General features: G+C 38.6%; 1 protein-coding gene across 1 annotated transcript in view; it reads left to right on the top strand.

Annotated features, from left to right (window-relative positions):
* The first annotated feature begins 36 nt into the window (after positions 1–36).
* Positions 37–12576, top strand: part of ZGRF1 (zinc finger GRF-type containing 1) — an 88169-nt gene continuing 75629 nt past the window's right edge. The window contains exons 1-3 of the mRNA XM_027599161.2: positions 37–199; positions 3491–3580; positions 5169–5249. Of these exons, the coding sequence (XP_027454962.2) occupies positions 3560–3580; positions 5169–5249 (102 nt within the window). The 5' untranslated portion in view covers positions 37–199; positions 3491–3559. The remainder of the gene's footprint in view (positions 200–3490; positions 3581–5168; positions 5250–12576) is intronic.

The raw sequence follows: 12576 nt of genomic DNA, 5'->3' as shown, positions 1-12576 counted from the left end.
GTGAGCTGGCGCTGGGGGCGGGGCGTTGGATTACCCGGCTGGCCAAGGAGGCTCGCAGACAATGAAAAGTTTGATTGGCGGTTTGAAAACGCCGGTTCTGGTGGGCGGGCTGAGTATTGGGTCCTGATTTGGTGCGGTCCCAGGTTAATGACGTCACAGTCTTTCGCGGGAGAAATTCGAAAGTGGCTTTTATGGACAGGTGAGGTCAGTTGTTTCCTCGGAGTGGGGGTGTATAGGCAAAGGGATTTGAGCGAGAGGAGGCGTCGCAATTTAGGGCAAAGGGTTGAAAGACTATTCCGCCAGAAGCGGACCGTTGCTGGTGCTGTATGGAACCAGGTTTGGATAGTGACAGTCACAGCTTGCTCCGAATCTCTAAAATTGGTGCCTCGTCTTTACCGCTTTCCCCAGCCTCTGCTTTGCAGTTTCCGCGTTAAGTGTAAGGACCAGAGAGGGTTTTGGTGTTTGCATTTAGGACTGACAGAGGGTCAAGTCTCATTGCCATTTGGTTACACAGAGTCATGGTAATTACTATTTTGGCAAATGTTGGCTTCTCTTGGTTATTTGGACTGAATGGCTTCTTAACAGAATATTGGGTTCGAGACTCTGGAACTTTTAAATCTGAACCATTCTAAAGGTCCTGCTTGTTCCAAAACAAAAAGACCAAAAACATCTTAAAAGGAAGAATGGCTCATATTTTGTTGAGAACACCGAATTTTATATATGAATGTATAAAGCAGCGTAAGGACGTGTGGGAATATATATGGTTGGGGGGGTATGTGTGCATGTCTGTGGTTATATAATTACCACATCTGAGGTCTCCATACCGCTTTAAAAACTTTGTACATTAAACTTCCGCCCGTTAGAGGTGGGTGAACACTTGATGTGGCTAGATGAAGACTTTAAGAAATTTTTTTTATATTTGCACTTAAATATGTCATTTGTTAGCCAATACCATTTTTCCTTTTTAATGGTAAAAAAGGACTATTGACTGTCCTTCGAATGTAGGAATTTAGACCTCTTCTAAATATTTTAAAATAAAGCTAGCCTTTTTTTTTTAGCTAGTCTTTATTTTATTATAATCTAATTTACCACTTATGAGGATATGGATCTTCACAGTTCCTTTTAAATTGTAAGCCCCGCAAGTAATATCTCTAATTTAGGAAAACAATGGGGAATTTATCTTGCAGTTCCTAAACAGAATATAAGTAATCTTAAATTAGTAAATACTGGATTAGTAATCTGTATGTTGTGGTAATATCTACTCTTCAGGATTCTGAGATTGACAAATATATGCAATTATATATATAATAAAAATATGTAATATGTAGTATTATATATATAACATATAGTATATATATAATATAAAGTAGTCCAAAACTTTGCCTGACATACTACGTACTCAATAATCGTGTCATATTTGTGAGTATGAGCACCAGAATTTAGACTACTTAGTTTTTAAAATTTCTTTTTTTTTAAGTAAACTTTATGCCCTACATGGGGCTTGAACTCATGACTGGGAGATCAAGAGTTGCATGCTCTACAGACTGAGCCAACTAAGGACCTCTTGACTACTTAGTTTTAAATTCTGAATCTGCCATTTGTTTTGTGATCTTGAGCAGATTACATACTATTATGTACCTTAGTTTCCTTTTTTGTAAAAAATAGTATCTATACCATAAGGTTGTGAGCATTTAAAGCATGTTAGGTGTCTAGCATAAAATTACACTGAATAAATGATAGCTGTTATTAAAGAGATCTCATATCAATAACTGCCACATGGCAAACACTGTGCCTACACCATGTAGTCTCAATACAGATGTAAAATGTCCAACACATTCAGTGTTGGGAGCAAGTTGCTCTAAAAGTAGTAGTGAATGACGTGTTTCTCTGGACCTCTGTTATCTTCTTGGCATTCATTAGGCATTTAGCAATTCCTTTGGGCTTGAGGGGAGGGATATGGAATATGGGAGTTTTATCTCTGGAAGGCAGTGCCTCTGTAGGCCTGTGTCCTGTCCTGTGAGCTATGTTATGGGGCAAGTATTCATATCTCATTTGCCTAATCCCTTATCTCTCCTATTTTAGCAACCAGTGCAATCTTTGCAAAACCCAAGTCAGATTATGTAATCTTATTCTTAAAACCCTACCGTTCGTACTTCCTTTATAGAATAAAGTTCAAAGAACTCAGCATAGCATAGAAAGCCCTCTGACTCATATTATTGCTCATTTTTTCAGTCTTCTCTCTCACTATTCACTATCTTACATTGACCCCTTAATTGTACTGAGTTCCTTGGTCCTGCCTTGCTCTGTCTTTCATAGGCCCTTGTTTATATTGATTCCTTTTTGGAAATACATTCCTGGCATTTTCTTTTGGTTATAGTTATTTTAGCTTACAGCTTAGACATGTTCTTTGGGAAGCCTTATTTGATGCCATAGACCGAGTTGGGTCCCTTCCTGTGCTTTTTTCTGTCACGTTTTATTGTAATTACTGTTTATCAGCCTGCTATACTGGAAAGTCCCTGATTAAAAATAGTATTTGTTCATTATAGTACCTCAACCTAGCAGTGTCTGGCAAATGCTAAAGGAAGTCCTAAATAAATACATGTAATTTATAAATAATATGTATGTGGTATATCTTGTATGTATGAAGGGGGAATTGAATCCAGAATTGCAAATTATAGTTTTATTGAATCATCCTAGGTCTTTTAGCCCTGTGTTCTCAAACTTGAGCATGTATCACTATCACCTGCAGGACATGTTAAAAAGAAGTACTGGGTCCAACCTCAGACTTTCTGATTTAAAAGGTCAGGGGCAGGACCCAAGAACTTGAATTTCTAACTAGATGCTGTTGGTCCAGGGATCATGTCTTCGGAACCACTACTTTAGAAAAAAAAAATTTTTTTTGGCATCTCCATTTACTACTTCGGTTCACCATCAGTAATCAGTTCACCATCAGTAATTTTTGATTTCCAAATTTGCCCACAATAACAGTTTTATCCAGTAGCATAGGATAAATACCGTACTCATTGCAGTGGTATTGAAAAGATTATTCCTTGCAGAGCAAATTTGTGTATTAGATCCTGGATACTGTGATATAGAAGGAAAAATTCAAAACGCAAGGGGGCCATCTTGTGGTGGCCATAGCAATTGGAAAATAGAAGCTCTTTCCGTAAGGAACTGAAATGTTGGGGGAAGAGGGATGGTTTTCTGATACATGTTATGGCATTTGGAAAAAAGCTTAGCACACTACTAATTATTTTATACATTTTATTTAGTTTTCTCTTTACTTGGCAAATTCTCTTTCAACCGGGTGGGATCACTCTTTTGTTTTGTATTTAGTATCAGATAATTTGATTACACCTGGGTTTCCCTTGGTAATCACATAGTCTTAGAACTCTTAGATTCCTCTCTCCTGTCAAGAGTTTGTGGGAAACAGTCGTATTCGATATTCTTTTCATCAGGGTTGAATATTCTTTGTCTATTTTTATTTTAGGTCGTATAAATAATTGAATAACCACCATTATTTTCTGGACCTGACTGGTTTATAGTTTCAGAAGAAATAATGGAAAGCCAGGAATTTATTGTGAGTCTAACAGTTTTCTCTATTTCCTTTTTTCTTTTGTTTTTAAATCCTCTATTTTTAAATTTTTTTAAGATTTTATTTTTAAGTCATCTCTATACCCAGTGTAGGACTTGGACTCACAACCCTGAGATCAAGAGTTACATACTCCACTGACTGAGCCAGCCATGCAGGCTTCCCACTATTTCCTTTTTTCTTTCTTCCTTCCACATTTCACAAATCTCTTGCTGGCGTTGACAGATTTAACAAAAAACAAAACTCAAAACCTAAAGCAGGACACTTAGATAAATTTGAGTATCAGATAAACAGTGAGTAATTTTTTTGGTATAAGTATGTATGTCTCAAATATTGCCCTGTATTTTTTTTTAAGATTTTATTTATTTATTTGACAGAGAGAGACACAGCAAGAGAGGGAACACAAACAGGGGGAGTGGGAGAGGGAGAAACAGGCTTCCCGCCAAGCAGGGAGCCCGATGCGGAGCTTGATCCCAAGGACCCTGGGATTATGACCTGAGCCGAAGGCAGACACTCAGCCGACTGAGCCACCCAGGCGCCCTGCCCTGTATTTTTCTGGCAACTTTTATCTCTTGCCTACTACTCACGTTAGTGATACAAAATCCTTTGGAACAAACCCTTTGTAAGCTCTTTGTTAGGAACAGGAAATAATTTCTTTTGAAGAATTGCCTTGCCTCTTCTATCTTGATCAGTGATTCTTAAACTGTTTGGTTTTAGGATGCTTTTATACTCTTAGAAATTATTGAGAAGCCCAGAGAATTTCTGATTATGGGGCTTATATTTATTGATGTCTTTCAGAAATTTAAAAAATATTTATTAATTCATTTAAAAAACCCATTACATTGAACATAAATTACTTTTTAAAAATGGAAATAGCTATATTTTCCAAAACAACAACAGGAAAAAAACCACATTGAAAAAAGTAGCATTGCTATACATTTTTTTGCAAATCCCCTTACCATTTGATTTAATAGACAACTACATTCTCAGATCTGCCTCTGCATTTAATCTGAAATTGAATCTTGCAACACTGCACATACATAACCCTAGGAGACCACTATGCATGACGGAAGAAATGAGAGTGAAAAGACAAATAACATCACGAAAATAGTTTTGACCCCAAGACCGCTGAAAAAATCTTGGGAACCTCTAGGAGTCTGGACTACATTTTGAGCTCAGATGATGACTTCTATGTAACCCAACAAATTTTTTCCTTCCTACTGATGACTGAGCTCAAAATGATTTTTGTTGCTCAAATAAGTTTTCAGTTTTCTCCTTAGATTTTACCTCTCCCTTCTCCCCTGCTGTGCCTTTTACTACGGAGTTTTTTTTTTTTAAATTTATGTTTTGTTATTTATTTAATGTAAGCTCTATGCCCAACATGGAGCTTGAACTCAAAACCCTGAGATCAGGAGTCACATGCTCTACCCCAGGGACCTCGATATTTTATTGTTACTGTTATGTTATCTTTTATTAAAAGATGTCTAAATATTTTTTTATATAGGAAGGGTATAAGAATATGCAACATTTAATACATGTAAGTAGAAACCATTTCTTTTGTACTTTTGGAAATAAGGTACTGTATACTCATCAAAAGATGAAGAAGTCAAAAGTGTGGCAAGATGGAATTCTGAAGATCACTCACTTAGGAAACAAAGTAAGTACAAGGCAATTGACTATGGAGTGCAAAAGCTAGATTCTTGCCTTTTGATTGAATATTAAGAAGACTCTGTAGATGATAAAATGTTGGATATGTCCATAAGCTGATATCGTTGTCAGCTTATAAAAGTTGTCAAATGAGGGCGCCTGGGTGGCTCAGTTGGTTAAGTGACTGCCTTTGGCTCAGGTCACGATCCTGGAGTCCTCGGATCAAGTCCCACATCTGGCTCCCTGCTTAGCAGGGCGTCTGCTTCTCTCACTGACCCTCTTCCCTTTTGTGCTCTCTGTCTCTCATTCTTTCTCTCTCAAATAAATAAGTAAAATTTAAAAAAAAAGTTGTCAAATGAATGTCACATTACAGTGATTAATTTGTATGTTTTAAAAGTTCAGTAAATATTATTTAATTTGTTTTGATTTTTAAAATTTGAATTAGATTTTCTGTAAAACTTTTTATTTTGGCACATTTTTTCTTTACAGCCAATAAGAGTTTAATGATACAAAAAAACTCTATTAAAATATATTTCTAACACCATAATGCTCACAATGGAATGGTACATATAGAGTTGACACACCATTTTTAGGAAAGCTGCCAATGTCTAAAATTATGTATAGAGTTCTATTTTCAGGTTTTCTTTGAATCATTTACTTTGGTTATGATATCCTGTCAGTCTTTTTTCGGGGGGAGGGGTTTGGTTTTTTGGGGTTTTTTTTTTTTTTTTTTTTTAGATTTTATTAGAGAGAGAGAGAGCATGAGCTGGGGGGGAGGGGCAGAGGGAGAAGAGAAGCAGGCTCCCCACTGAGCACAGAACCCGACACGGGACTCGATCCCAGGACCCCGAGATCATGACCCGAGCCAAAGTCAGATGCTTAACCAACTGAGCCACCCAGGCCCTCTGATCCTAATGGTCTTGAGAGAATTATTTACTGGGTGATCTTTCACTTTACTAGATATGCTGATCTTTCTCTATGGGTTTCTTTTTTCACCCCAAGTATCTGCATCTGCTGAATTGTAATTTTCTCTTACCAGTTCTCATGACCTTATGCAACAGCTTTGGGTCCTCCATTCTTCATAACAAGTCTTCATTTGACTTCTGTGACACCACACTTTCCTGAGGTTGCTTACTGACATCTAAGTATTCTCCATGGGCTCAGTCTCTTCTCAAACTTTAAAATATTCCTTAGAACTCAGTTGAGTATGTACTTACACAGAAATATATAAAGATATATAAATCTTTCTCTTTAATCTCTTTTTAAGAAAAGATTTTAGATATATAAATCTTTCTCTTTAATCTCTTTTTAAGAAAAGATTTTATTTATTTTGAGAGAGAGAGTGAGAGAGCACGAGGTTGGGGGGTAGAGGGAGAGAGAGAAGCAGGCTCCCAACTGAGCAAGGAGCCCAAAGTGGGCCTCCATCCAGGACTCTGGGATCATGACCTGAGCCAAAGGCAGATGCTTAACTGAGCCACCCAGATGCCCCAGTCTCTATGCATACATATATATGTATATATACATATATATATATATATGCATGTATGTATGTGTGTGTGTGTGTATATATATATATATATATATATATATATATATATATATACAGAGAGGAAAAAGAAGAGATTTATTCTAGGGAATTGAATCATGTGATTGTGGAGGCTGATAAGTGCCAAGATCTGTAGTTGGTAAGATGAAGACCCAACAAAGCCAACTGTGTAGTTTCAGTATAAATGATGGGAGGTTTGAGACTCAGGAAGAGCTGGTGTTTCAGTTTCAGTCAAAAGGCAGGAGAGCATTCATGTCCCAGCTCAGAGACAGTCAGGCAGGAAGAGTTTTCTCTTACTCAGTCTTTCTGTTCTCTTCAGTCCTTCCACTGATTGGATAAGGCCCATCCAGTTATGGAGAGCTCTGTTTGCTTATTTTTATTGAGGTATAATTGACATTTAACATAATATTAGTTTCAGGTATACAGCATAATAATTTGATATTTGTATGCATTGCAAAATGATAATTGTAGTTACCATCTGTCACCATAGTTAACAAGATTTTTTCCTTTTATTTTTTGTGGTGAGGACTTTCAAGATTTACTCTTAGCAACTTTTAAATATGCAATACAGTGTTATTAATTATGGTCATCATGATGTACATTATTATTATTATTTAAGATTTTATTTATTTATTCGACAGAGAGAGAGAGAGACAGCAAGAGAGGGAACACAAGCAGGAGATTGGGAGAGGGAGAAGCAGGCTTCCCGCTGAGCAGGGAGCCCAATGTGAGGCTCGATCCCAGTACCCTGGGATCATGACCCAAGCCAAAGGCAGACGCTTAACAACTGAGCCACCCAGGCGCCCTGCTGTACATTATTTTATAACTAGAGTTTTGAATCTTTTGACTCCTTTCATCCATTTAGCAACCCCCCTGCTACCCTCCCCCAAATGGATTTTTTTTTTTTAAAGATTTTATTTATTTGACAGAGAGAGAACAAGCAGGGGGAGCAGCAGAGGGAGAGGGAGAAGCAGGCTCCCTGCTGAGCAGGGAGCCCAATACAGGACTCCATCCCAGGACCCTGGGATCATGACCTGAGCCAAAAGCAGACGCTTAACCAGCTAAGCCACCCAGTCGCCCCTCCCCCAAATGGATTTTTAAAAAAACTTATATTGTCGTGTGCCAGGCATGCTTTTAATGTGTCAAGTTACTTAGTCTACATAACTCCCCTTTTAGAGTACTGTTTTTCTCTGTATTTTACTGAGGTTGAAACTGAGACACAGAGAGATCAAGTAGCTTGTCCACAGATCTCACAGCTAGAGAGTGGAGGAGTCATATGTAACACTAGGCTTTTTGGCTCCAGAGCCCATATCCTAACAAGTCTGTTGTCTCTCTTAGTACTACAAATTTAAAAGAACAACTTTATTACACTTGAGTTGATAATATATGAAGTTAGGAGTCCTGCTCCTCAGCAGTTACAGATCTCCATATTCTGTTTTTTTTTAAATTTATTTTATTTAAATTCAATTAACATATAGTATATTATTAGTTTCAGAGGTACAGTTCAGTGATTCATCAGTTACATATAACATCCAGTGCTCATTACATCATGTGCCCTCCTTAATGTCCATCACCCAGTTACCCCATCCCCCCACCCGCCTCCCCTCCAGCAACCCTCAGTTTGTTTCCTATAGTTAAGAGTCTTTTGGGGCGCCTGGATGGTTTAGTTGGTTAAGCACCTGCCTTCGGCTCAGGTCATGATTCCAGCATCCTGGGTTCGAGCCCCACATCGGGCTTCTTGCTCAGCAGTCTGCTTCTCAGTCTCCCTCTGCTGTTCCCCCTGCTTGTGCTCTCATTTTCTCTGTCAAATAAATAAACACAATCTTAAAAAAAAAAAAGTCTCTTATGATTTGTCTCCCTCTCTGATTTCGTCTTATTTTATTTTATTTTATTTTTCCCTCCCTTCCTCTGTTTTGTTTCTTAAATTCCACATATGAGTGAAATCATATAATTGTCTTTCTCTGACTTATTCCATATTCTCTTCTTACTCCACGTATCTATCATTGTGAAGTCATCAGTAAGACAAGCTTCTCAATGTAGAAAGGCTACTTATTATTATTAGTGAATTAACAAAACAGAAAATTAAAAGAAAAACTAGTTTTGCTTTAAGCCTTCAAGTTCAATTTACAAATTCTATTAACTTTAGTTTAACTTTCAGTAGGTTTAGTGTTCAGTCAACTTAAGTTGCACAAGCTAAATACTATTTTTCAAAGATTTTATTTACTTGAGAGTGAGAGCGCAGAGCAAAAGAGAGAGCACAAGTTGGGGGGCAGAGGGAGAGGGAGAAGCAGGCTTCCCGCTGAGCAGGGAGCCTGATGTGGGGCTCAGTCTCAAGACCCTGGAATCATGACCTGAGCCGAAGGCAGACACTTAACCGACTGAGCCACCCAGGTGCCCTACTAGATACATTTTTTTAAGGATTTTATTTTATTATTATTATTATTTTTGAAAGAGAGAGAGTGTGTGAGCACTAGTGGGCAGAGGGAGAGGGAGAGAGAATCCCAAGTAGGCTCCACACCCAGTGAAGAGCTTGACACAGGGCCCCATCTCACGACTCTGAGATCATGACCCTGAGATCACAACCCCGGCTGAAACCAAGAGTCAGGTGTTCAACCGATTGAGCCATCCAGGTGCCCCAAACTAGATACTTTTAATAATCCGTCTATCAACAAACAAAATTTTAAATATTTTAAATTTACAAATTTATTTGATTTTCTTTTTAAGATTTTTTTTTTTTTAAGTAATCTTCACTCACTACATGGGTCTTGAACACACAAACCTGAGATCAAGAGTCAAATGCTCCTACCAAGCCAGCCAGGTGGGGCTCCTGGGTGGCTCAGTTGGTTGAGCGACTGCCTTCGGCTCAGGTCATGATCCTGGAATCCTGGGATCAAGTCCCACATCAGGCTGTCTGCTCAGCGGGGAGTCTGCTTCTCCCTCTGACCCTCCCCCTTCTTGTGCTCTCTTTTTCTCTCTCTCTCAAATAAATAAATAAAATCTTAAAAAAAGCCAGCCAGGTGCCACCCCACCCCCCTTTTTAAAGTAATCTCTACATCCAAGGTGGGGCTCAAACATAAATCCAAAGAGTTGCATGCTGTATTGACTGAGCCAGCCAGCTGCCCCTAAGTTTCTTTCTTTAGCATTTTAGTTGCCCTAGCAAACAAAAACCTCCCAATTAAATCCTTCTAGTGTATCTAAGAAATTAAACATAAACATAGTTATCCTTAAAATATAAGCATTCTAATGCCATTTATAAACTTAGTAAAATTAACTTTCAATTAAAAAGTAACCTATCCAAAATGAATTTCTCAGTTACACATTTGGCATCATTAATGTGTAATTTGTCTAATCTGTTAGATGCATGTAAAATGTAAATTGAAGCATTAAAGCACCTTTTCTTTTTGAGAGAGAGAGGGAGAGGGAGTGGGATTGGGGAGGAGGGGGCAGAGGGAGAGGGAGAGAGAAAATCTTAAGCAGGCTCCATGCCCAGCTTGGAGCCTGATGTGGGACTCGATCTGATGACCCTGAGATCATGACCTGAGCCAAAATCAAGAGTTGGACACAACTGACTGAGTTACCCAAGCGCCCCTAGAAGTATCTTTTAAAGTAAAAAATAGGGATGCCTGGGTGGCTCAGTTGGTTAAACATCTGCCTTCAGCTCCTGTCATGATCGTGGGTCCTCAGATGGAGTCGTGTGTCCTCGGATCGAGTCCCGTGTCCAGCTCCTTGCTCAGAGTGGAGCCCGCTTCCCCTTCTGCTTGCCACTCCCCCTGCTTGTGTGTGCGCGCGCTCTCTCTCTCTCTCTGACAAATAAACAAAATCTTTATTTATTTTTTTGTTTGTTTTAAAGATTTTATTTATTTATTTGACAGAGAGTGACACAGTGAGAGAAGGGGCACAAGCAAGGGGAGTGGGAGAGGGAGAAGCAGGCTTCCCATGGAGCAGGGAGCCTGATGTGGGGCTCAGTCCCAGGTCTCTAGGATCATGACCCGAGCCAAAGGCAGACACTTAATGACTGAGCCATCCAGGTGCCCCCAAATAAAATCTTAAAAAATAAATAAATAAAAGTAAAAAATATTTTTTGGGGGCGCCTGGGTGGCTCAGTTGGTTGGGCGACTGCCTTCAGCTCAGGTCATGATCCTGGAGTCTTGGGATCGAGTCCCACATCGGGCTCCCTGCTTAGCGGGGAGTCTGCTTCTCCCTCTGACCCTCTTCCCTCTCGTGCTGTCTCTCACTGTCTCTCAAATAAATAAATAAAATCTTTAAAAAAAAAGTAAAAAATATTTTTTGAAAATTAAAATAACACAAATTACTTTAAAATCATTGATTGCATAATTACTAAAACCTATTCATGATCTTAGTTCAAAACATTGATATTTTTGGTTTGAATTACTGCCTTAATCACTATCCAGTTCTAAATGTTTCAGGAGTTAAAAGGCACTTTCCCATAAGAGCCCCCTGGCTGGCTCAGTCCAAAGAGCATGTGACTCTTGATTTTGAGGTCATGAGTTCGAACCCCACATTGGATGTAGAGAGTACTTTAAAAATAAATAAATAAGTAAATAAACTAACTTTAAATACAAATGTTATTGTCCCAAGTAAATTAGAGTTATACCAGTGAACTGAAGTTACAAATTAGATTCCGGCCTGAGAGTTGAGACCTAGGGTTATAATCAGTGTAACCTTTCCAGCATCATAAAGGGACATGTTGAACCTTGTGTTTAGTTGGAGTAACAACGGGATCGCCAAGTCCATGCCCTTTAGAAAGGGTCTCGTAGTTGATATCTTGGGTTTAAGTCATATCATCTATTTCTTTTGATTTGAGTAGATGAATGTCTATGCCTATCTTCATATTTTTTAATAGTTTGTCTAAACTAATCCATTCACTGTTGATGATATTCTATGTAATTTTTTATTTTTACTTTTAAATTTTATTTTATTTTTATTTTATTTTTTTAAAGATTTTATTTATTTATTTGAGAGAGAGAGAATGAGAGATAGAGAGCACGAGAGGGAAGAGGGTCAGAGGGAGAAGCAGACTCCCCGCTGAGCGGAGAGCCCGATGCGGGACTTGATCCCGGGACTCCAGGATCATGACCTGAGCCAGAGGCAGTCGCTTAACCAATGGAGCCACCCAGGCGCCCTAGATTTTATTTTTTTTAAAGATTTTATTTATTTGACAGAGAGAGACACAGTGAGAGAGGGAACACAAGCAGGGGGAGTGGAAGAGGGAGAAGCAGGTTTCCCGCGGAGCAGGGAGACCGATGTGGGGCTCGATCCCAGGACCCTGGGATCATGACCTGAGCCGAAGGCAGACGCTTGACACCTGAGCCACCCAGGTGCCCCTATGTAATTTTTTAAAAAATATTTTTCCTCTTTGGTTGGGCCAAGTCTTCAAAGTCTTACAGATTTTGTCTTATATTAAAAAGACATCTGGTTAGATTCTGCATATTCTTCATGTCTTTGGGTACAAAATCATAATATTGGGTCACGCTAGTGGTGTAATCCAATTTTATCTTCAGCGTATAGCATGTATTTATTGAATGTCTATTTTATCCCTTACGTTGGTAAGTCATAGGAAAACAAGATAAATTCAAGTTAGTTCCATGGATTTTCTGTGATCTAGAAAAGTTAGTAATCTCTCTGTATACTAAATAACACCCTTGTTCTCAAATCCAAGCCACTGCTTACGCCATTTCTCTTGCTAGTATTATCTTTACCTGTCTTTACCTGTCTAAATTCTTGCTGTCAGGGTTACTTATTTTCATTAATTGAGTCATTTAATAAACAT

Source organism: Zalophus californianus, chromosome 2 (assembly GCF_009762305.2).
Source record: "Zalophus californianus isolate mZalCal1 chromosome 2, mZalCal1.pri.v2, whole genome shotgun sequence".
NCBI lineage: Eukaryota > Metazoa > Chordata > Mammalia > Carnivora > Otariidae > Zalophus > Zalophus californianus.
This window is presented reverse-complemented; position numbering and strand designations above follow the sequence as displayed.